A 22,460-nucleotide genomic window follows, 5' to 3' on the forward strand; every position below is an offset into this window, starting at 1 on the left:
ATATAGCTTCCATAATTTCAACTTCAAGTGATGGAATATGGTCAAGTAGTTAGGAGCATGGGACTATGAGTCATGGACTCTGGGGTTCTATTCCTGAATCTGCCAGTGAATCACTGAATCGGACTCTACTCCCCACTGAAATCAATGGCAAAGCTCCCATTATTCCCATCTTCAGTGGAAGTGTGATCAAAAGCTCTGCATGACCTTGACTATGTCACTCTGCTTCTCTGTGGCTCAGTTTACCTATTTGTAAAAAGGGTATAAAATATCTACCTTGTTCACAGGGTTACGCTGGAAGAGGAAGAGTGTATTGTTGATTCGTCAGCCAGACCTACTCGGACAATAGCACCAGGAAAGATGGGACAATGAGAGGCTAACTTCAAAGTCAGCCTGTGTCAAAATTTACTTGCAGCAAATGGACTAGATGTGTCTGACAGAACATCAAGACTTCTCTATTTGAATTAATGATCTGTTGGAAACTGACATTTTTAAGTCTAGAAATGCTATTTTAGGTCATTTTGCAGGTGATTTAAACATTTATTAGCTCTATTATTTCTATGAGCGCTGAACAATTGGACTCAAAGGCTTTTTAGCAAAGGGGGTACAATACATATTCCTAATACAAATTCTGTAAACTCTAAAATACACTGATTCAGCTCTCATCATAGGAGTCTTTTTACTGAGTCCAGTGGGAGCCAGATCAGGCTCATGCAAGAGATAGGATGCTATGATATAAAGGTTTTATTGGCAGTTGTTCGTGATATGTGCATAACTTACACACTGGCTGTGCCACTCATAAGTAGTATGATCAACCCAAACTCATGCTAATAAACCTTTATAATCACACTACACACTGCAGAATTCCTGATTGACAGATAGCTATATGGCATTGTTTTTAAACCTTGTTTTGTCTAATGTCACGTTTCATGAAGATTAAAAAATAGTGCCCACTGGAGTTCTTAGGACCCTATGGGCTCTGAAGTCCTAAGTATGTTAGTTGAGTCTTTCCACTTAATTGTGTTCAGAATAGTTTTATACAATGCCTGTTGTTTTTTAAATGCTCAGTTAAACATATACTTAGCTCAGGATTTAACAGATGTTTTTGTTAACATTATAGACTAATCTTTTTTCTGCAGGCTGTTGTAATAACTTCGCCACTAGAAGATAATAAAGAGCCCTTTCTCCCCTACAGAGTTTACCTTTGGCTGACTCAGTCTGAACAGCTGCAATTTCCTTTATTTGCTTTGAAATAATTGCAACCCACTTCGGCTGAAGATATTTCTGCTCTTGAAAAAACAGTTGTTTTTGGAAAAAAAATGCAATGGGCAGTAGATTAGATAGCTACAACTACAAACAGGTAAATGGACTTTAAAAGCTGGTACTTCAAGTTGTAGCTTTTCTGACTGGTCTCACAAGTGCTTAATTTTTAGGACTTGAAAAAGTACAGCTCCAGAGACCTTTAACAAGTGGCCTTTAGGATTCTTTGTAAAACTGTGAGTTTATTTTTCCACTTGAGGCACTCGGGCCAAGTTGAACTAAGGAAAGGAAGCCAATTTTCAAGTGTGACTGGCTAACAGACTAGGAATGATATACATTTTCAGAGACAGCAGCCTCCCTAGCATTGTACAGCAGTTGGTTGAACTGTTCCACTTTTGACTGGGGATGGAGAAAATAAAGATAATCATAAGTCACATAATGTTCAGCCAAGCCAGGTGCCAGATTTGCTCAACCGTCCAGTGCTTAAAAATATTAACAAAACAGAAATGATGAGGGGTATGGAGCAGCTTCCATATGAGGAGAGATTAAAAAGACTGGGACTTTTCAGCATGGAAAAGAGACGATTAAGGGGGGATATGATAGAGGTCTATAAAATCATGACTCATATGGAGAAAGTAAATAAGGAAGTGTTATTTACTCTTTCTCAAAGCACAAGAGCTAGGGGTCACCAAATGAAATTAATAGGCAGCATGCTTAAAACAAACAAAAGGAAGTATTTCTTCACACAACACACAGTCAACCTGTGGAACTCTTTGCCAGAGGATGTTGTGAAGGCCAAGAGTATAACAAGGTACAAAAAGAACTAGATAAATTCATGGAAGATGGGTCCATCAATGGCTATTAACCAGGATGGGCAGGGATGGTGTCCCTAGCCTCTGCATTCCAGAAGCTGGGAATGGGCGACAGGGGATGGATCACTTGATGATTACCTGTTCTGCTCATTCCCTCTGGGGCACCTGGCATTGGCCACTGTTGGAAGACAGGATACTGGGCTATATGGGCCTTTGGTCTAACCCAACATGGCCGTTCTTAATCACACTTCAGAAAAGTCAAAAGGATTGAACATATTACAATTATTATGAGAAATCCCAGAGAAAACTCATTCAAAACATTGAGTCATTGAGATAAAGGACATGAATAGGAGAAGTTAACAATGGATTCAAAGTGAACTTAACACCTGGAAAAAGAAAGGCTTAAGCGTTATAAACTATTATTGGCTAAACCTGAATTACACAGAGTCCTAGGACAGCTTTTGATATATTTGTCAGTGCACCGATTTCTGCCTGCTATAACCTTTGCATATCTGACTGTAAGTATTAAGCAAACAGCACTGAGCTAAGTATTACATTATAAGACATAGAGATCTATCCAATTCTGTGGTATCATTCTGAAGGCAGTTAAACTCGGAGATAGTTTTTATTGGGGTTTAACATCAAACAATTCTCAATAATTAACACCCATTTCCAGTAAAAAGGCTGGGGAGGGAGGAATATATCAATTTCCCACAAACTGTGGTTTAGGGAAGTCTGCCTTTTCAGTGCTTCTCTTTCTCTGGTGTATTTGGACAGCACACTTAATGTTCTTCACCAGCAGCAAAGAAAAACGAATCTCAGAATAAAACTCTAAGAGTGAAAAACTGAGCTCAACACCATCACCTGCTCTGTGCTGCTGTAAACTGAGCCCGCTTCCCTCTCCCAATTTTTCAAAAATATATTTGCCCTTCAAAGACCCATTCCAGCCACATTTACAACAATATATTTGCCCTTCAAAGGCCCATTCCAGCCACACTTACTCATAGTCAGTGGGCTATGTGCAAGAGTGGGCAGGAATGACATACCATTTATACCCACAATTAGTCAGTCCACTTTCAGCAGTCAGAAACAACTATGAAGTATGAAGAACAGTATCAAGATGTAAGGGCTGACAGACAGAAATTGACCTTGTAAGTTCCCATGATTACACAGATGTTTTAGCTTTAAAATATAGAGCTACTTCCATATTCTTACCAAAGAAAACTAAAACTTGGACAAGAAACATTTAATATCTTGAGAGATCCATCAGTTCTCATTACAAATTGGGAAAGCGAGAGCAAGTTTCTAAATTATAGCCCAGTGCAGGCTCATAAATCTAATGGGGGTTATGCAGAGTCACCACAATAAATCTAAATTTTCAAATGCTTCCGTTAACTTTGGGTGCCTCCATTTTTGGGTGCCCAACATGAGACACCTGAAAGGGGGATGATTTTCAGAGGTGCTGAACATGCACAGTTCTCATTGACTTTGAAATTGTGGGTGCTCAAACATCTCTGAAAATCAGGCTTTGGGTGTCCAAAGGCACTGAAAATGTGTGTCCATTTCTGGTCTAATCCGAGTGGCCATCTGCCAACCCTCATCAAAGGAGTGTCGCTAATGGCTCTGAAGAAGCCCATCTCAGCTTCGTTGGCCAGAACTGTAGCTGCAAGATGGATGCTTGTTCAAGAGGCATAAAGTGCTACGTATACATGGAAAATAAGTGTACATTTTCCGTGACTATGCTTATTACAGGCTCCTGATGTCCTCTCCATCTTGAGCGGCCTGTTTATTACAGGCACTGTGTCTGTGGTGGTTAGAGCCATGTAAAGGGAGGAGAATGCATGTGGCAGAAGAAATATGCCGAGGGCTCTGACATGGACATGGGTTTACAGAACACAGAAGGAATTACAAAATATGTTCAGGGCAGAGGGGATGTGCACAGTGTATTGCCATCAGTATGTGAGCAAGGACATTACACTATTGTGAGAATTGAGGTTTTAATAGTCACACTGAACAAACTGCATTGTCCACCCCAACCACAGCACTCACACGGACTCAGAAAATCACGGCTGTTATGTAGAGTTTAAGGCTAGGTGCCAAAGGAAGGTGGGAAGAGAACTCCTTCTGCTTCCCTTGGCAGGCTTTTGGAGCAGGGTCTTGGCTCTGACTTGTCAAGTACCCTCCTCTGTCCTCTCCTCAGTCCTCTTCATCCCGAACGTGAATTAGTGAACTGTCAATGTTTTAAAGAGTTTTAAGTTGGGGTTTATGTGTGAGCACACGTGTCCTAAAATAGAGAAGCCGGTCTTTTTTTTAAACAAACAACAACAACAACACAGCACTCAGAGATTAGTGACTTAGGGATGTCAGGCTATATACAGTTTAGGTTTTACTGTGGTCGTTATACACAAGATAGTCATAAGGCATCACAAACTCAATACAGTCACATTTTTTTAATAAGGACACTGCTGGGATAGATCAATGATCCCATTAAATGAATGGCCCTAATAACCAATGTGGGGTTTTCACCCAGTAATGGCCTCAGAGAGTATAAATGGACATAATATAAGATTACAAGGAATCATGTAGAGACAAGGCGGGTGAGGTCAGAGACGGCCTTAGGGGTGAGCCACCTGGGAGACTGCCCGGGGAGCCATAGTCAGGCGGATGACATGCAGCAGCATAAAGGTGCGCGCTGCCCGTGTAGTGTCGGAAGCTGCTCCTGGCTGGCAGGGGAGCGCTGGTGCGGGAGGGAGGTGTCCAGATTTCTCCCTGCTTCCTCCCAATGGAAGAACATGGGGGGAGTGAACAGTGACCCACAGATACTGCTCCTCCAATGTTCCTCCGCACCCCCGTTGGGGCTGTGAGTGGGGAGCGAGGAGCAGCATCAGGGCTCCCTGCATCCAGGTCACTTTCCACACCTGGGCATCGCTCTTCACTCCTCCCCCTCACAGCCCCTAGGGGGACTGGAGGAGCAGCATTCGGGGGTGGGGGGAAGAGAGCAGCAATACCAGCTGCTCCATGCATCCAGGTCACTTTCCCCACAGGAGAGGTGCAGGGGTTAGGGACACAAGGGGACACATTGCAGGGGTTGGGGTGAAGGGGGTGGGGAGCCCACAGGGGCCAGGGGGAGCACCCATGAGGGCCAAGGACAATGGGGGGTAGGGACGCCTAAAAACAAGTGCGCACAGTGCATCATTTTCCCTAAGGCCAGCCCAGGGTGATGTAATATCTTTTATTGGACCAATTTCTGTTGGGGAAAGCTTGTCTCTCTCACCAGCAGAAGTTGGTCGAATAAAAGATATTACCTCACCTACCCTGCCTCTCTAATATCCTGGGATCAACACGGCTACAACAATGCTACATACAAGAAATCATGCAGTAATTTACAAATATTGCATTCATAAGCACTTTCAGTGCACGTATGTGTAAATATTAAGAATCAAGATGCATTGTACAAAATAATTCATGCGTCTCAAAATTTTAACAATAACAAATAGTTTCATAACCTCTCCTATTTAAAAGACTTAAAAACTGCAATTGCAATTCCATCTCAGGAGCACACAATGAAGTTAAATTATCTTGCACAAGATCTTAGAAGTCCCCCAGTAAAATAGCTCTTAAAGCCTGTTAAATGCATTACTTGAAATCTGCTCCTGGTCATGTGTTAAAATTAAGTGGATGTCCCTATTGACTATGGACCAATGACACATTGCCTATTGTACTTCAATAACCTTTGGTTAATACAGTGTTTTATAATGAATCCATCCTGAAAGCCTATTTTTGTGCATTATAATGTGTTTTATTTGCAGTCTGGGCCACTCTTCAATGAGACACATCCTAAAATGCAAGACTTGAGAAGTGACACCAGGGCACTCTGAGGGAAGAAGAGGAGCAAGTTTTGTGTTTGTAAAATTCCTAAGCCTGCACGTCTCCAGCTCTGTCTTATAGTTTAGGAGGAAATCATATGGGATAGTCCTACAACAAAGCAAGCTGCCACTGTGGCAGTGCTGCTCACAAGGATCCTGCCCAGAGGTTCCACTTATATAGTGCCCCCCAGATGCATGCTGTTCTCAGGGCCAGACCTAGGAGTTCTGCTGCCCTGGAGAAACTGACAAATGTCAGCCTCTACGAGTCACTCAGCCCTTACTGTTTTGCTGTATTAGATCATTGCCGGTATGGGAGAACTTCCTGTACCTAAAACCACAGGCTCCATTCAGAGGAGCATTGCCTGAAAACTTTCTCATGGGGAGTGGCCTTCTGAACACCACTCAGCTCCCATCACTGCGGCCCTCTGTGCTTCAGTAGTGTAAGCAGGAGCACAGTACGAAGTGCACCATCCACAAAAGTACTCATGAGGCTGGTGGTGCGCTGGAGAAAGACAGCGGTGAGGGGACTCACTGAAACAAGGAGAGACAAAGAGGGTGAGATTCTTGCCCCTGGCAAAATTCCCATGGACGGTAATGGGTTCTGGATTTCATCCATGAGGTTGAAAGCAAAACAGAAGAGAGATACAACAACAAGACATCCGATGAAGTGAGCTGTAGCTCACGAAAGCTTATGCTCTAATAAATTTGTTAGTCTCTAAGGTGCCACCAGTACTCCTTTTCTTTTTAACAACAAGACAGGTTTCAGAGTAGCAGGCGTGTTAGTCTGTATTCGCAAAAAGAAAAGGAGGACTTGTGGCACCTGCATCCGATGCCTCCGATGAAGTGAGCTGTAGCTCACGAAAGCTTATGCTCTAATAAATTTGTTAGTCTCTAAGGTGCCACAAGTCCTCCTTTTCTTTTTGCGAACAACAAGACATTATTTTCACTGCATCCATAAACTAAAACAGCGCCCAACCCCACAACAGGCAAACTTCTCCATTCTTCTTTGGAATGCATTAAGTTCCAGATCTTCTACATACTTCAGGCACGGAACCACTTATCATCCACTGGGAACCTCAGCAAGTCAGGCCATGCTTTGCCCCATCTCTCACACACCCCGTGGCACAGAGAAAGGCTCCAGCAGGGTCTGCGCTGACACAGAAAACTTCCCACAAACTGCTTCTATTCCTTGTCCCTCTGGACAGCTGGAGGTCCCAGCGCCCCTTCTCTCCGCGGCTGGGTGGCTCCCTTGCTCCCCAGCCAGGACCGTGATGATTCCTCCTGCCCGCCCCGCTCACAGCAGCTGGGTGGCCTGCCCTGCCTCGCCGCCAGCCGCCGGATCCTTCCCTCGCCCCCTGCTGGCTACCCCACGTCTCTACGGGGGCCCCGAACTCCGCGGCTGGGGCCCCTACGCCCCTCTGGGCCCCTGCAATCTCTCCCCCGCCTTCCATTCCGCCCCTGGCCGGGCTCTCGCTCTGGCTTTGCGATTGGTCGAGATCCCACGGAGGGGCGCGGTCAGAGCGGAATGTTGAGTCGGAGCGTTCCAGAACCCGACGGGCTTGTTCCGGCTGCCGCGAGCTGATTGGCTGAGGGACCGCGAGGAATGCTGCGGCGCGTTCCAGGGCTGGGCGGGGCGGGCCGCGGGAAGCCGGAGCCGCGGCCGCCGGGATCTGCGGAGTCCGCGAAGCCCCCGGCGGCGGGACTGGTCGGGTCGAGAGGCAGGGATCCGGCTGGGAAAGGCGCAAGGTAAAGCTCGCAGGGGCGGGTTGCTCCAGCCCGTGTGCTGGGGGAGAGGCGTTCGCTGCCCGCGGCAGGACCCCAGCCCGGCTCCGCTCCCCCCGTGGCCCCCTCCAGCGCGTCCCCCGCAGCTGGTGCTGAGTCACAAACAGCAGGAACTTTACCGCACCCCAGCGGACTTTCACGTGTCACTGGCAGAGCCACGCCGGGGATCGCGCCTTGGCAGCATTTCACATGGGAGCGCCCGGCGCTTAGCTATTGGGAATAAATAGGTAGCAGATGTTAAGTCCCTGGAACCGCGTTGTTGACATGGTTGTACTCACTGGCTCCAACTAGGAGGGATCGGGTCTATTTATATAGGTATTTCTCTAGTCCCAGTCGCGAGAATCTGAGCACCTTGTAAACTTTAATACATTTTTTTCCCCCTCACAACCTTGTGAGGTAGGTAAGTATTATTATCCCCAAAGTACAGCTAGGGAACTGAATCACAGCGAGGGTGAGCCAGCCCCTGCCAGTGTTACACCTTGCACCACAAAAAAGTTCAGCTGAAATCAGTGGGACTGCTTGCATAGGAAGCTACTACTCACCGTGAGTGAGGGTGATAGGACTGGGTCCTTAGAGTTTGGTACAAGGCCACGCAGAAATCTTCCCAGTCCAGTGTCATCCTTCCCCTGAGTCAGTTTAGAAATGTTTGCATTGAGCAACATGTTTGGAACTCTGTGTCCTACAAACAAGATCCAGGAATATGAAGCACAGAGGGCATTTTAAACGGTGTTAAGCAGAGAAAATTCATAACAGCAAATGCTCAAGAATCCTTCAGGGTATGATTTAGTCCAACATAGCTCCTGGGACTTCCTTTGTTTTTCTGCTCACTATCCTTTAGACAGTAAACTCTTTGTTTTTGTCTTCGACAACACTGAGCATGTTGTTGGTGCTTTACAAATACTGAATCATAATAACAGTAATAATAATAATCCTTCTATAACTCCTCTGTAATGTGATTGCACTGTTTCTAATCTTTTTTCTTAATGTATATGATTAGCAGTAATGTACTCATCTGTTAAATGGTATAGTAATACTTACCCAATTCACATGTTTGTAAGGCACTTTAAGATCCCTGATTAACAAGAGCTATATGCTAAGTATTTACTATCTTTTTTTTTTTTTTTTCCCCCTTTTGGAAAAATAGGCTTAGTCCCGCTAAAATACATGACTGTGTTTCAATATCAATTGCAAATTTTGTAACTTTTTGCCATCTAAGGAAGTATTCCACATTTATTTTATGTGGCATTGTGATCTGCACAGACTGCTTTCAGGTGCTGGGAGACCAGAGTCTGTATGGAACTCAGAAAATCAGTATTATAACTGAACCAATATAGTTTGAAATGCTTTGATGTGAAACCAGGAAACTGTTTAATTGCAACATCTACAGTTATATTTTGTTCCCCCCTCTTCCCCCCCCCCCCCAAAAAAAATAACTGTATGCTTGATTGGCCTGCACAGTTGCTGGGTTTACACACACAAACTGTGTATTTGTTCATTCAAATGGACTCCAGCTTTCTTGTATTCATGAACAACTGATCTGTGTCAACAGTTAACATTACTTTTTCACGTGCAGTTATGCCCTTGCATCTCTCTACTCTTGCAGAGTGTGCACCTCTAGCTATTTAGCGGTTTATAATACCATCCTGGGGCATTTGTTTAATATCAAGATGAAAAAGAAGAGTGCTAACTACTGATTCCTAGCAACACTTCCTGCAGCACCTTGGTGTTACATACAGATGGTTAGATCTGATTAGATTTTTAAGGCCAGAAGAGACAATTAGGTTGTCTAGTGTGATCTCCTGTATACCACAGGCCATAGAACTTTACCCCGTTACTCCTGTAGTGAGCCCAATAACTTGTGTCTGACTAAAGTGGATCCAAGCTTGCTTGATTTGAAGATTTCAGGAAATGGAGAGAGACTCCACCCCTTCCCTTCGTGCTTTGTTCTAGCGATTGATAAAAACGTGTGCCTTATTTCTTATTTGAACTTGTCCGGCTTTAAGTTCCAGCCATTCATTCTTGATTTGCCTTTCTCCACTAAGTTAAGAGTCCTTTAGTCCCAAGTATTTTCTCCCCATGAAGGTACTTACACCTTCATCAGCTGCAGTCATATTAGCTAGTGACAAGATCACATGCTAAGGTAGCCTGATTCCAGCTGGTGCTCTGTTGAAGGGTTCCAGAGGGAGACATGTCCAGGTCTCTTTTATTGGAAGGATATCAATTATGACATGGAGATTTCTGAATGGACAGTGGATGTGTGGTAACTCTCATGGACTCCACAGGGCACTTGGAGTATCCCCTGCCTGCACTCACAGCTGTTACAGCACCTGGGGGGAGGTGCCACTGCTGAGGCTTCTCCTTCTCCATAGGAAACCCACCAGGCCTGTGTGGTTAACACGTAAAGGTTGCATAAGTCATTTGTGTATATATAGGCTTGAAAAAGTGCTCAGCATTTTTAACCAGGGTGAAAAATACCTTTGCTGCACTCAGAAGTGAAAGGAAGCCAGTACGGTGTACCGGCAAGAGCCAGTACGCTGTGCTGGACTGGACCGGCTTCCCCAGGCTGGTGCTTTAAAGGGCCCCAGGCTCCCTGCAGCGGCCGGATCCCTGGACCCTTTAAAGTGCCTCCTGAGTCCTGCTGCCGGAGCCCCGAGGTAGCAGCGACAGACTCTGGCTGTGCTTTAAAGAGCCCGGGGCTCCCTAAAGCGCACCTGGGGCTCCTCGCAGCAGCCGGATCTCCTGGGCCCTTTAAAGCAGCCACCTGAGCCCTGCTGCTAGAGCCCTGAGGTACTGGCGGTAGGGCTCCGGCGGTGATTTAAAGGGCCTGCAGTAGTGGCGGCCAGGGCCCTTTAAATTGCCCCAGGGCTCCCAGCTGCCTCTGCAGCTGGAAGCTCTGGGGGTGATTTAAAGTCCCCAGGGCTCCCAGCCGCAGCTGGAGCCCTTGGGCCTTTAAAACTTGATTTAAAGGACCTGGGTATTTAAAGGCTCCGCCTCTTCCGGTTGAGGCCACACCTCTTCTGGTCGAGAGTCACGCCCCCCCTGCTCAGGACTCTGGAGTACTGGTAAATTCTTTGTTACTTTCACCCCTGGCTGCACTGTTCCTGAGGCAGCATTCCCCAAAGCCATGCTCCCTTTCATTTTAAAGGACTGAAACAGCTGTGCACCATGATTAATTGTCCTGTTGTTAATCAACTACAGTATTTAATTTTTTAATATATAATTTACTACTCCAAATGATCGAATAGTGGAAACAAAGAGTTCAGTGTATTTCACTAGTATTCATTAACTAATATATATTAACTAGCTACAAAGCAAGTTGAATACCAAAAAAAGGTGTTTGTCAAATGCCAGGTAAATTAGACTAGTATGCAACCATCTCCACACCTCTTCTGCTTTGGATGTGCCTTCGTTCTGTTTCTTTCCTTTCCTTCCTCCTACAAATCTGTGTGTACCCAATACTTCTCTCACATGGCTATTCCCATCAATTGGAGGCTTGTTCTGTCACGGGAGAAAGTTTTTTTACCATTTGATGGCTATTTGTAATGAGTTGATGGACCAGTGACCACATTACACAAACCCACCATCGTGACTGGCACCTGTGTGTACATATGTATGTATATGCATGCCCACATTTTACTGTTTATTGGTAAATATACTGTAGTGATTTTACTAGCTCCATAGCATTTCCTTTAATAACTAATACAATGGTTCAGCGACATCATAACAAACTTTGATACAAGCAGAACAAAAATGACATATTTCCCAAATTAATAGGCTGGATCAGAAATTACATCCTGACTTTTTAATCTGCTTGTTACTTTATTATTCCTAAATTTTGGTGTCTCACTTCATGGGGGGAGCCGGGGGAATACAATATTGCATATTCCCAGAAGTCTGTTTTATTTACCAGTAAGAAAATCCCTAAATTCATGCAGTGCCTTCCATTTGTACAGAAAACTAAATAACATTTTAAATTAATCACAATGTTATTAAAGAAAAATTGGTTTCGCAACCTGATGCATAATCCATAAACCAATGGTAATTTACAGTTTATCTGAGAAGTATACACTCACTTTAATAAACCATTTATTCCTTGGGGAATAAGGTGGGAAGTGAACTTCTCATCTTTTTGAACTGATTAAATCAGAGCAAATTTTACCATAGAGGCAGAAATCCATGGGTGGGATCATGGGACACCAGGGATGTGTAATAAAATTGTTTTGCCCATCTGACCCCATACTGGCAACACACTAACAAGCAGTGGTTTGGAGGATTTCTCCCCCCCTTGGGTAATTAATAGTTCTTCTTTCAAAAAGTAACAGGTTAGGATACTGGGGTACAAGAATATAACCTCCAGATCCAAGTATGCCACTAGACAGGTAGTTCCTTTAGTTTTTCTCTCATTTGGGAGTGGAAAGGGTGTTTATACACAGTCTGTTTGTCCTATTGTTCTGGTGTAACAAAATTTGCAGGTGTTCTATGCTGTGTAGGAGCCAAAATAAGCATAATAGTTAAAAATTTTCCTAAATGATTTAGGAGCCAAGTCCCACTGACTTGCAGTAAGGTGTTTATGAAAATTTACCCTATGTCTTCTGGCGGCATAACCTTAATCTGGGATTACATTGTCAGTTTATTTAGACGTTTAGGAAGTATATGGAATTCTCCCTGTCTCTCTTTTCTGACCATCCATGCACTCCCACTCACTACAAAATGTTACCATTCTTCTAAAATAGAGGATTGAGCTAAAAGTCACAGACTAATATGGAAGGTTGGGGTTCCACTGTCCAGGACCAATGCCTAATGAGAAGCCAACCAACCCCGTAACATCTGGGAAAGAATGGGGCGTGGTGGGATTCTCACCAGAGCATTAACCTGAACCGTGCTCCACCTTTTGAATTAACTGCTAAACACACTACACATACTCAACCCTTTTTAAATCACTTTATACCCTAATAGTCTCACAGAGCCCCTCTGAGAGATCTAAGGCTTATTTTACCCATTGTACAGATAAGTAACATGGAAAAGAGAGGAGGTGATTACATGGTGAGTCAGTTGCAGAGCTGGTACTAGAACCCAGGAGTCAAGCTCTTATATTACCATGCAGTGAGATTGCCATAAACAGGATTAAGAATCTCTGTAAAACTATCCAATTCTGCATTGATAATTCCAAAATTCCTGAATTCCCCCACACCAATCTGCCCTTGTTTCAATCTCTCCTCTATTACTTCTATTTCTTTTTGGCTGGGTATCATTGTGTCTTTCTTATCTCCTTTGTGCTCAAAGCTCCTCTCCTAAGGTTTTGTTTGTACGTGTCCAAAAGTAGGCAAGACTCCAGATCTAGAAAATCAGTGTACATGGCATTTATCTGAGGGCCATGCTGTGCCCTCAGTGCGCAGTCATTCTTCTGTTTAAACCTTTCATCCGTTTATTGTGCAATGTCTGTGTAGGCAGGAGGGAGAAAAATGGTTGTAGAATCGCTGTAATGGGAAGTGCAGAAGTTTAATCCTGGCATTGTTATGCCTGCAGGATAACCACCTAGGCTAGAGGAGTCTCATCTGCTCCAACCAGCTAAGCGGTGACACTGAGACTGTCTTTCCACTCTCCCCAACACAAGGGGAAGACAGTTACTCCCATAATGCAACATTCAAAATATCTTTATTTAAAGGAAAATGTCTCTAGAACTTTACTTCAGAAAATGTTGCTCCCTTAGGCCTTTTGGCATAAGGTGCATATATGTCCCATTCTAATATCGCTCATGAGCACCACCATGAAATAACTAGGAAAGGCTGTCTCCAGCAACACTCTCTTATATGGAAATGGATGCACAACTGTGTTATGTGGGAGTGGAGTAGATGGGTGTGGAGTTTCAACTGTTGTCTTAGTGGGATGGGCCTGGAGGCATTTGTATCCCATTAAACATCCCAGACAAAATTATTGCTCTTTCTTTTTCCTTGGTTTAAACTTCACAGAGCAGAAGTCATGGTCTGCTAATATTTTATTTTTCAGAGAAACTTTCCAATGACACACACATATTTTCCTGTGTAACCTTTAGAGGAAGAGTGAATAAAATCTCTGCTATTTTTATGCTACTTTCCCTCATTCATCAGTGTATGGTAGAGGTTGCAATTGGATTTAGACTATACTACACACTAATGAATAGATGTGCTTAATGTAGTCTGAATCCATCAAATCTATTGTCTCAAAGCTTTGAAGAAATACTGTACATCCTGACAGAAGTGAGTCAGAGGGTCATTAGAACCTTCTCTGAATTCAAGGGAGGTCGTGGGTTTGTCCTTTTTTTGGTTGCTCATAGCTTGCATTTGCCTCATCATGCCTGTGTGGGACATAATCCCAGCAACACATTAAGGTAGCTATTGTGGTTCCATCATTTATTAGGAAGAAAGGTTGCCAAGGAAAACACAAGTGCTCCAGAGAAATGTTGACTTTCCCTCTGAATCCATACAGAAGCCAATGCTTTGGGGCACCTTGCTGCTAAAGGCACTGTATTTACATGTCTGCTAAAGACATGGGTCCTGATCATTTGTGGTCAGCCAGATTGAGCACTCAAGGGTGCCCATTTTACTCAATGACAACTGGTGGGTGCTTGGAAAATACAGCCACTTCATCTAGGTTCCTAAGTGGGAGCTGAGCTCTTTTGAAAACTTGGCCCTAAGCTTCCTGTAAATCATATGGTTATTAATAGCAGTCTTCTGGCCACATTCTAAACTGGGGAACTTAATTCATTGTCTCCAGTAATTTTAATTGGCTGCTGCTGTTTTTAGAAACTGCTTAGTGTCACTATATGATGTTTAAGCTACTACTCTGGAGGTCGTTGTGTTTTCCCTATCACTACCCTGAAAGGGTGTGTTGAGATGAAAAATGCTCTATGAATGTAAATTGTCTAGAATTTTCTCCATGCAGTCTCCATCACTGATGCTAAGAAGTCTAAGCACCATGTGGCTTTTAGATCTTTTGAAACCTAGGTTTTTGAGATAACAAGTACTTATGTATTAGCCATTATAAGAAACGCTTACAGAAACAAAGTCCTATGCGCATCTCCTGTGAACTCGGAGCTACTGCTGTCTAAAAGGAAGTGATTCAGTTTCTTATGAAGTTTCTTGTGGATTATTACACCTAGACCCAGAGTCTTGGGGCCAATACCAGTAACACAAACAGCATTTTAAATGTGTAAGTGGAGGAAGATTTTACGTCATGAGTGTGAAGGTATTTAATTGACCCCAGATTAGGGACTTAAAGGAGTTATTTTCACATCACGTAACCTGGTACTTTTAAAATAAAAAAATGTTAAACAGGGGAGTAGCATTGTGGAGATGAGAGGGAGGAATGAGTATGCTATGATCTAGTTCTTTCAGTACTATTCAGAACGTTTTCAGAATGACGTGTCTTGTAACTGGAAACACAAATAAGAAAAGGAACACTTGGTGTGATAAATGCAGGGGTTGGGTTGTGTGGGCTGGGTTGTTTGGGGTTATTTTTAAATTTTTTTTCGGGCTTGTCAGTCCAATAAGAGGAGGCTCACAGGGGAGAGCTCAGAGAATTGATAATAGAGCATGCAGTCTTCCACTTCTGGAATTCTGATTCGGTTCCAGCCTGGGTTTGCAGTGATCAGAGCTGTTACTATCTGGGTGGTGAGTGGTATCCTTGAATTCAATTAATTGTTTCATTCCAATGCCTAGAGGCTAAGAATTGAGTGGGTGTGGAGACTGCACTTAGACTGCTGCACTAGCAGACTTTCCACCCATTAGTAGCAGGGAGTGCAGCTGCACTAGTGTTAGAATAAATGCTAGTGTAGATGGTGATAAAAACAATTGCACTCTGTTTACACTAGCACTTAGCAACTGGTTCAGCTGTACTAACAGGTTAAAAAAAAAAGCGCTAGTGTAGACACACCTGCAAAGGCAACCCCTTTTAGGGTAGGGGTGCAGTGAGGAGTGTGTTGCCAGAGCCAACTCTGCTGTACAGACAGAGCTCTAGTTCTTATGCCTGTCTGTCAAGCACCTTTCATGAGTGACATTTAAAAAAGACATTGTAAGATTGTATTGACTTCACACAGTTTTTGTATCAATATCATTGTTGGTTGGGGTGTGTTTTTTCTGTTTTTAACACTGATATAGTTATCCTGGTACAACTCCTAATGTGGATGCAGTTTTGCCAGTATAAAGGTGCCTTAGAGCAGTTTAGCTAATTCCTCTTCTTCAGTAAAAAGAAAAGGAGTATTTGTGGCACCTTAGAGACTAACACATTTATTTAAGCATAAGCTTTCGTGAGCTACTGCTCACTTCATCAGATGCATGCAGTGGAAAATACAGTAGGGAGATTTTATATACTCAGAACATGAAACAATGGGTGTTGCCATACACACTGTAAGGAGAGGTTTCAGAGTAGCAGCTGTGTTAGTCTGTCCATGTAATGCATCCGATGAAGTGAGCTGTAGCTCACGAAAGCTTATGCTCTAATAAATTTGTTAGTCTCTAAGGTGCCACAAGTACTCCTTTTCTTTTTACTGTAAGGAGAGTGATCAGGTAAGGTGAGCTATTACCAGCAGGAGGGGGAGGGAACCCAAAACCTTTTGTAGTGGTAATCAAGGTGAGCCATTTCCAGTAGTTGACAACATGTGAGGAACAGTACGGGGAAAAATAAACATGGGGAAATAGTTTTACTTTGTGTAGTGACCCATCCACTCCCAGCCTTTATTCAAGCCTAATTTAATGGTGTCCTGTTTGCAAATTAATTCCAATTCAGCAGTCTTTCGGAGTCTGTTTTTGAAGTTTTTTTGTTGAAGAATTGCCACTTTTAGGTCTGAAATCGAGTGACTAGAGAGATTGAAGTGTTCTCCGACTGGTTTTGAATGTTATAATTCTTGACATCTGATTTGTGTCCATTTATTCTTTTACATTGCTGGCCACTCTGCCATGTACATTGGCCAAACCGGACAGTCTCTACAGAACACTTCAATCTCTCTGGTCTTGAATAAAGACTGGTAGTGGATGTGTCATTAAACAAAGTAAAACTATTTTCCCCATGTTTATTCCCCTCCCTACCTCCCCCCCCCAGTTCCTCACACGTTCTTGTCAACTGCTGGAAATGGCCCACCTTGATTATCACTACAAAAGGCTTTTTGTTTTTTTTTTCTCTCTCCTACTGTTAATAGCTCACCTTACCTGATCACTCTTGATAAAGTGTGTATGGTAACACCCATTGTTTCATACTCTGTGTATATAAATCTCCCCCCTGTATTTTCCACTGTATGCATCCAATGAAGTGAGCTGTAGCTCACAAAAGCTTATGCTCAAATAAATTTGTTAGTCTCTAAGGTGCCACAAGTACTCCTTTTCTTTTTGCTGATACAGATTAATACGGCTGCTACTCTGAAACCCTTCTGCAGTAAATATTTCAGTTACGTATTTTGGGGGAAAAGCTTGATGCAGTCTCATCATAGAGTGATGATAACACTCTTTCCATTCCACTAGAATCTCTGAAGGATGCTCATCAGAAGCTACCGATGTTAGACATATTTTTAAATCAACAGGTCCAGAAAGCTTGTATCCAAGAACTGTCTGAGCTCAGTGGACCATTTAATGTTGATTTTTCAATAAGTCAGAGCATTGGGGAAATTAGAAATTTCCAATTTTTAAAAAGGATAAAAATATGGTAATTATAGGTTTTTCAGTCTGACATCAATGCCAGGCAAGATAATGGAGCAGCTTGATATGGGACTCTATTAATAAGGAATTGAAGGAGAGTAATGCAATTAATTCAAATCAATCTGGGTTTATGGAAAATAAATCTAGTCAAACTAATTTTTATCTTATTTTGATGAGATTACAAGTTTGGTTGGTAAAGGTAACTGTGTCGATGTACTATACTTAGAACTCTAAGGTATTTTTGACTTGGTACTATACGACATTTTGATTTTAAAAAAACAACAACAAACAGCACTAAACATGATGCACATTAAATGGATTAAATCTGACCAACTACTTGGTCTCAACATGTAATTTTAAATGAATGGGGACTCATCCTTGAGCTGGTGTGTTTCTAGTGGGGTCCCGCAGTGGTGGGTTCTTGGCCCTGTGCTATTTAACACTTTTATCAATGACCTGGAAGAAAACACAAAATCATCACAGATTAAGTTTGAACAGGACACAGAAACTGGGGGGACGTGGTAACTAATGACGAGGAAAGATCACTGATTAGAGCGATCTGGAGCTCTTGGAAAACTAGGTGCAAATGATATGCATTTTAATAGGGTCAAACGTAAATTTATACATCCAGGAACAAAGAATGCAATTCATACTTCCAGGATGGGGGAACTCTATCCTGGGAAGTGGTGACTCTGAAAAAGGTTTGGAGGTCGTAGTGGATAATAAGCTGAACATGAGCACCCCGTGATGCTTTAGCCAAAAGAGCTAATGCAATGCGGGAGTGCATATACTGAAGAATCTTGAGAAGGAGTAGAGAGGTTATTCTACTTCTATATTTGCAGGTGCAACTGCTGCTGGAATATTGTGTCCAGTTCTGGTGCCCACAATTCAAGCAGGATGTTGATCAATTGGAAAGGGTTCAGAGAAGAGCTATGAGAATGATCAAAGGATTAGAAAACATGCTTTATAGTAATAGACTCCAGCAGCTCAGTGTATTTAGCTTAACAAAGACAAGGTTAAGAAGTGACTTGATTACAGTCCATTAGCACCTACATGAAGAACAAATATTTAATAATTGGCTCTTCAATCTAGCAGAGAAAGATAACAAAATCCAGTGGCTGGAAGTTGAAGCTAGACAAATTCAGACTGCAATTAAGCGGTTGTGTGGGGGTTTTTTTTTGTTTTTGTTTTTTTAAAACAGTGAGAGTAATGAACCATTGGAACAATGTACCGAGGGTCATGGTGGATTCTCCATCATTGACCATTTTTAAATGAAGATTGGATGATAGAAAAGAAGGCTTTGTTGGTGCTAAACTGTGTGACAGCTCCCAGCCAGCCAAGCAAACTCCTTAGGACTCTTCCTACCCTTACTTTGCCTTGCAAGGAGCACTTGGTGTCCCCTGTTCCCGAACCCCCTTTGCAGTATCCTGTCCCTGGACACTAACAGAAATTACCAAGTCAGCTGTCTCAAAGAGACTGAATGCACTGTTGGCTCAGCTGATGTTGCACACAAGGTATGCAATTTACATTAGAGAAGGGAACTAGGAGGGAAGATAATTATCTGGAAGAAAACCTGTTTTCTTCCCTTTGTTTTGTTGTTGATTTTATGTTTTAAAGTCTGTAAGTATCCATGATTTGCTATGGAGTGTTAACACATATGTTGCACAGTGATATTAATGACCAGTGTGTCACTGAAATTTCTTTGATATCTTACTAATCTGTAAAGAACGTTGTGTATCATGAGAGCAATGAGTTAAGTGTGGTGAGTTTCAGGCTTGATACAAGTCGCTGTTGAATGGGCAATGAACCCTTTGCCAGTGGGCACTGAGGGGGCTCCGATGGTCACAGGTCCCTTCTGGCTTTGGAATTTATGAATGGGAATATACTACACTGGCATAAGTACTTTTATCCTGATATAACTGTAGCCATAATACAGAGCGTTATACCTTATCCAGTATGTGATATAAGGCAACTGAAGTATGGGTAACTGAATTCTGATGCCTGAGAATAGGCAGTATCAGCCTGCTACAAAATATATCAGACGCTTCAGTGGGTTTTCCTTTTCATTTTGAAGAGTGTTTTAATAAGTCATTGCTGGGTAGTACCACCCGGAAAACTTAAACTCATCTCCTGGCTCTTTGAAAAGCTACTTACTGCTGTTTAAATTTGCTGTTCAGTTTGGAAGCTAGGATTGATGCAATTGTTTGCTGAACAGAGTTATCATTTTATTTCCTCTTCCTCCCCCCCACCCCCACTCTAGAGTGAATGAAGGAGATGGTGGACCATCTGGTTAACACTGAAATTAACAGCCAACGCATTGCTTCTGTGGAAAACTGCTTTGGGGCATCTGGACAACCCTTAGCTGTGCCAGGAAGGGTCCTTTTGGGTGAAGGAATTTTGACCAAAGAATGCCGCAAGAAGCCCAAGCCACGGGTATTCTTTCTTTTCAACGACATCCTTGTGTATGGGAGCATAGTGATAAACAAAAGGAGGTACAATTCCCAGCACATCATACCTCTCGAAGATGTCACCTTAGAGACGCTGCCGGATACCTTACAAATGAAGAATCGATGGATGATTAAAACTTCGAAGAAGTCCTTTGTCGTGTCTGCAGCCTCCCTCACAGAAAGGAAAGAATGGCTTAGTCACCTTGAGGAATGCATTAGGCATCTGCTGACAAAGACAGGCAGGCAGCCCTCCATGGAGCATGCCGCCCCCTGGATACCCGACAAGGCCACTGATATCTGCATGCGCTGCACACAGACCAAGTTCTCCACGCTCACTCGCAGGCATCACTGTCGGAAGTGTGGCTTCGTTGTGTGCGGGGACTGCTCCAGGCAGAGGTTTCTGATGCCACGCCTGTCCCCCAAGCCGCTGAGGGTCTGTAGCCTATGCTACAGGCAGTTGATGGCAGAAAAGAAGAAGGAAGCAGAAGGTGACCAGAAGCAGCCAGAGCAGATTGACTCTTCCATGACTGGTTATGAACCATCTAGTGGTGAAGACAGTGATAAATCCGATGATGACAAAGTGGAACGGTGGCCGGCAGATGCAGAATTTTATGCCTCAGAAGTATCTTGGTCATCTTTCCATAGCTGACCTTCTTACCCTTGGCTTAAAGCTTGAGGAGCCAAATTCCGACTTCTGATCCACGCATAGCCCTCAGTATTTTCAGTGGTGAGCGTACATTGGAGGGTGAAATTTTTAGCCCCTCTTTATCTTGTTTACTTTCATGTGTTTTCCTGATTAAGTCAGTCTCTAGTGATTTAAGAGAACTAGTATTGTCATATTACACTCGCAGGGCATGGCCTACATCGAGGCAGCGTGGTATATTGGGCAGAGCACTGGACTGGGAACCAGTAAACCAAGGTATTACCTGCTCTGCCATTGGCCTTCTGGGTGACCATGGGCAAGTCACTTCCCCTCTCTGTGACTCAGTTTCCCTATTTGTAAAACAGGGCTGCTAATAACCTCTTTTGCTAAGAGCTTTGAGATCTACTGATCTCTATACAAGAGCTAAGTATTATTGTTGTCTCAAATATACTACTCACCTGGGGTGGACCTTTTTGTTGATATTAGAGGCCCGTTGATGGGGCAGCTTGTGCTGCTACTGCCTGTGGTGTACCTCCTCTGTAGAGAAGAGAGGACTTCTGCCTCCAAGGCTGGGATTTCTCATGAGCATTAAATACATATAAAATGATAGAACTAAAACCCGAAGTACATGGAAGCCTGGGCTGGTGCCCTTTGACCTCAGTACAGTAAGATACTGAAAAATAACCAGCAGGAGACCTGGGTTAGACTTTTAGACTGCCTTTTGCTCTCCAAGCTGCCTGAAGCTGGGAGCCCTGGGGAAATGGTGATCTCAGGAACAGGGAAGTTTTGTGTGGCTCTGGAGCAAAACCTGCTGACTTCTCACTAGCATCATTAGCACAGCACTGGAGAAGTCATCCCTCCCAGCCAGAGAACAGCCATTGTGATGACAGAAGGTAATGAGAGAGTTAAGGTTTATCTTGGGGGTGAGGTGAGAAAGAGGAGGCTGGCTCAACTCAACAGAATCACCCCACGCATGTATATTTACAAGTCTCAAAATCAGTAACCCAGCCAGATTTCTATTCCACTGCCCCAGAGATGGAAGAACCCCAGCCTGGTGGGTGATGTAGCACACAGTGGTAGAGCTACAGCAAGAGGTGGTGAAGGGATGGGTGGATGGTCAAAACTAAGGTCTGATTCTGAGGTGCTGAACATACTCAATGCCCCGTCACTCACTTGCAGCAAAGGCTTGGGGCCTTAATGAGCAAACATATTTGCATAACTTCAAGCGTGAGCAGTCCTGCTGATTTCAGAGTTATGAACGTGTGAGTGTTTTCAGGTTCAGGGCATAAAAGTATGTGCTTAATTTGAATTGAACTTTGACATTAAAGTTAATCTCAAGTGAGAAACTGTCTATTCAAATAGCCTTTCATCGTCTCATGTGTAACTAAAACCATTTACTATCAGTGAAAATTAGACAACAGCAATTGTATTGTAGCAAATAACTGTACAACAAAAGCTCAGTTGCTACCTTTTTTGCATATTTTATACTGTGTATTTTATAGTCTAGAGCAAGAATTTAGTTAAAAGTAATTTTCAGCATAATTTTTTCCTTACCATAGTCCAGTCTATCTAAACACTGAATTGCATGCCAAATGACCAGGTTGGGGTGATTGGTTTTTTTTAAATTAGTTCAAAGTAATTCTTCTCATCGATTTATTTTTTTTTCCCTTTTTTATATACTGCCAATGTCCAGCCAGTTTGTAGTATTCAACCGATTGTGAATAAAGATATGGCCAAGGAGGGGGAAAAAATTGATCAAGTAAATGTGCTGTTTAACAAAAAAAAACAAGCACTGGGTCATATGCTTTGATCAAATGTGAATTCAGCAGCAGTTCTTCAGTCATGAACTGAACATCCGGGTTTTCTATTTACTACTTGAAAGTGAATATTACTGAAAAATATCCAAGTCTGCGGCTTCCTTTCTGTTTATTTCATTCTTTCTCAGCAGACTGTTTCCCCAAGACTCTTGCTGTCCCTTGCAGTAATTG

The 22,460-nt window shown here is 43.1% G+C and overlaps 1 protein-coding gene across 2 annotated transcripts; it reads left to right on the forward strand.

The window, feature by feature from the left end:
- The first annotated feature begins 7,548 nt into the window (after window positions 1-7,548).
- On the forward strand, window positions 7,549-22,227 carry PLEKHF1 (pleckstrin homology and FYVE domain containing 1). 2 transcript variants are annotated; one of them, XM_043494957.1, is made up of 2 exons: window positions 7,549-7,681; window positions 19,643-22,227. In XM_043494957.1, exon 2 carries the CDS (start codon window positions 19,648-19,650, stop codon window positions 20,476-20,478), a length of 831 nt encoding a protein of 276 aa, XP_043350892.1. In that variant the 5' UTR covers window positions 7,549-7,681; window positions 19,643-19,647; the 3' UTR covers window positions 20,479-22,227. The 2 variants fall into 2 exon arrangements, with proteins under 2 accessions (XP_043350892.1, XP_038224279.1); XM_038368351.2 differs by lacking the exon at window positions 7,549-7,681 and adding an exon at window positions 18,767-18,896.
- The last annotated feature ends 233 nt before the right edge of the window (window positions 22,228-22,460 follow it).

This window comes from Dermochelys coriacea, chromosome 12 (genome assembly GCF_009764565.3).
Source record: "Dermochelys coriacea isolate rDerCor1 chromosome 12, rDerCor1.pri.v4, whole genome shotgun sequence".
NCBI classification, from domain to species: Eukaryota; Metazoa; Chordata; order Testudines; family Dermochelyidae; genus Dermochelys; species Dermochelys coriacea.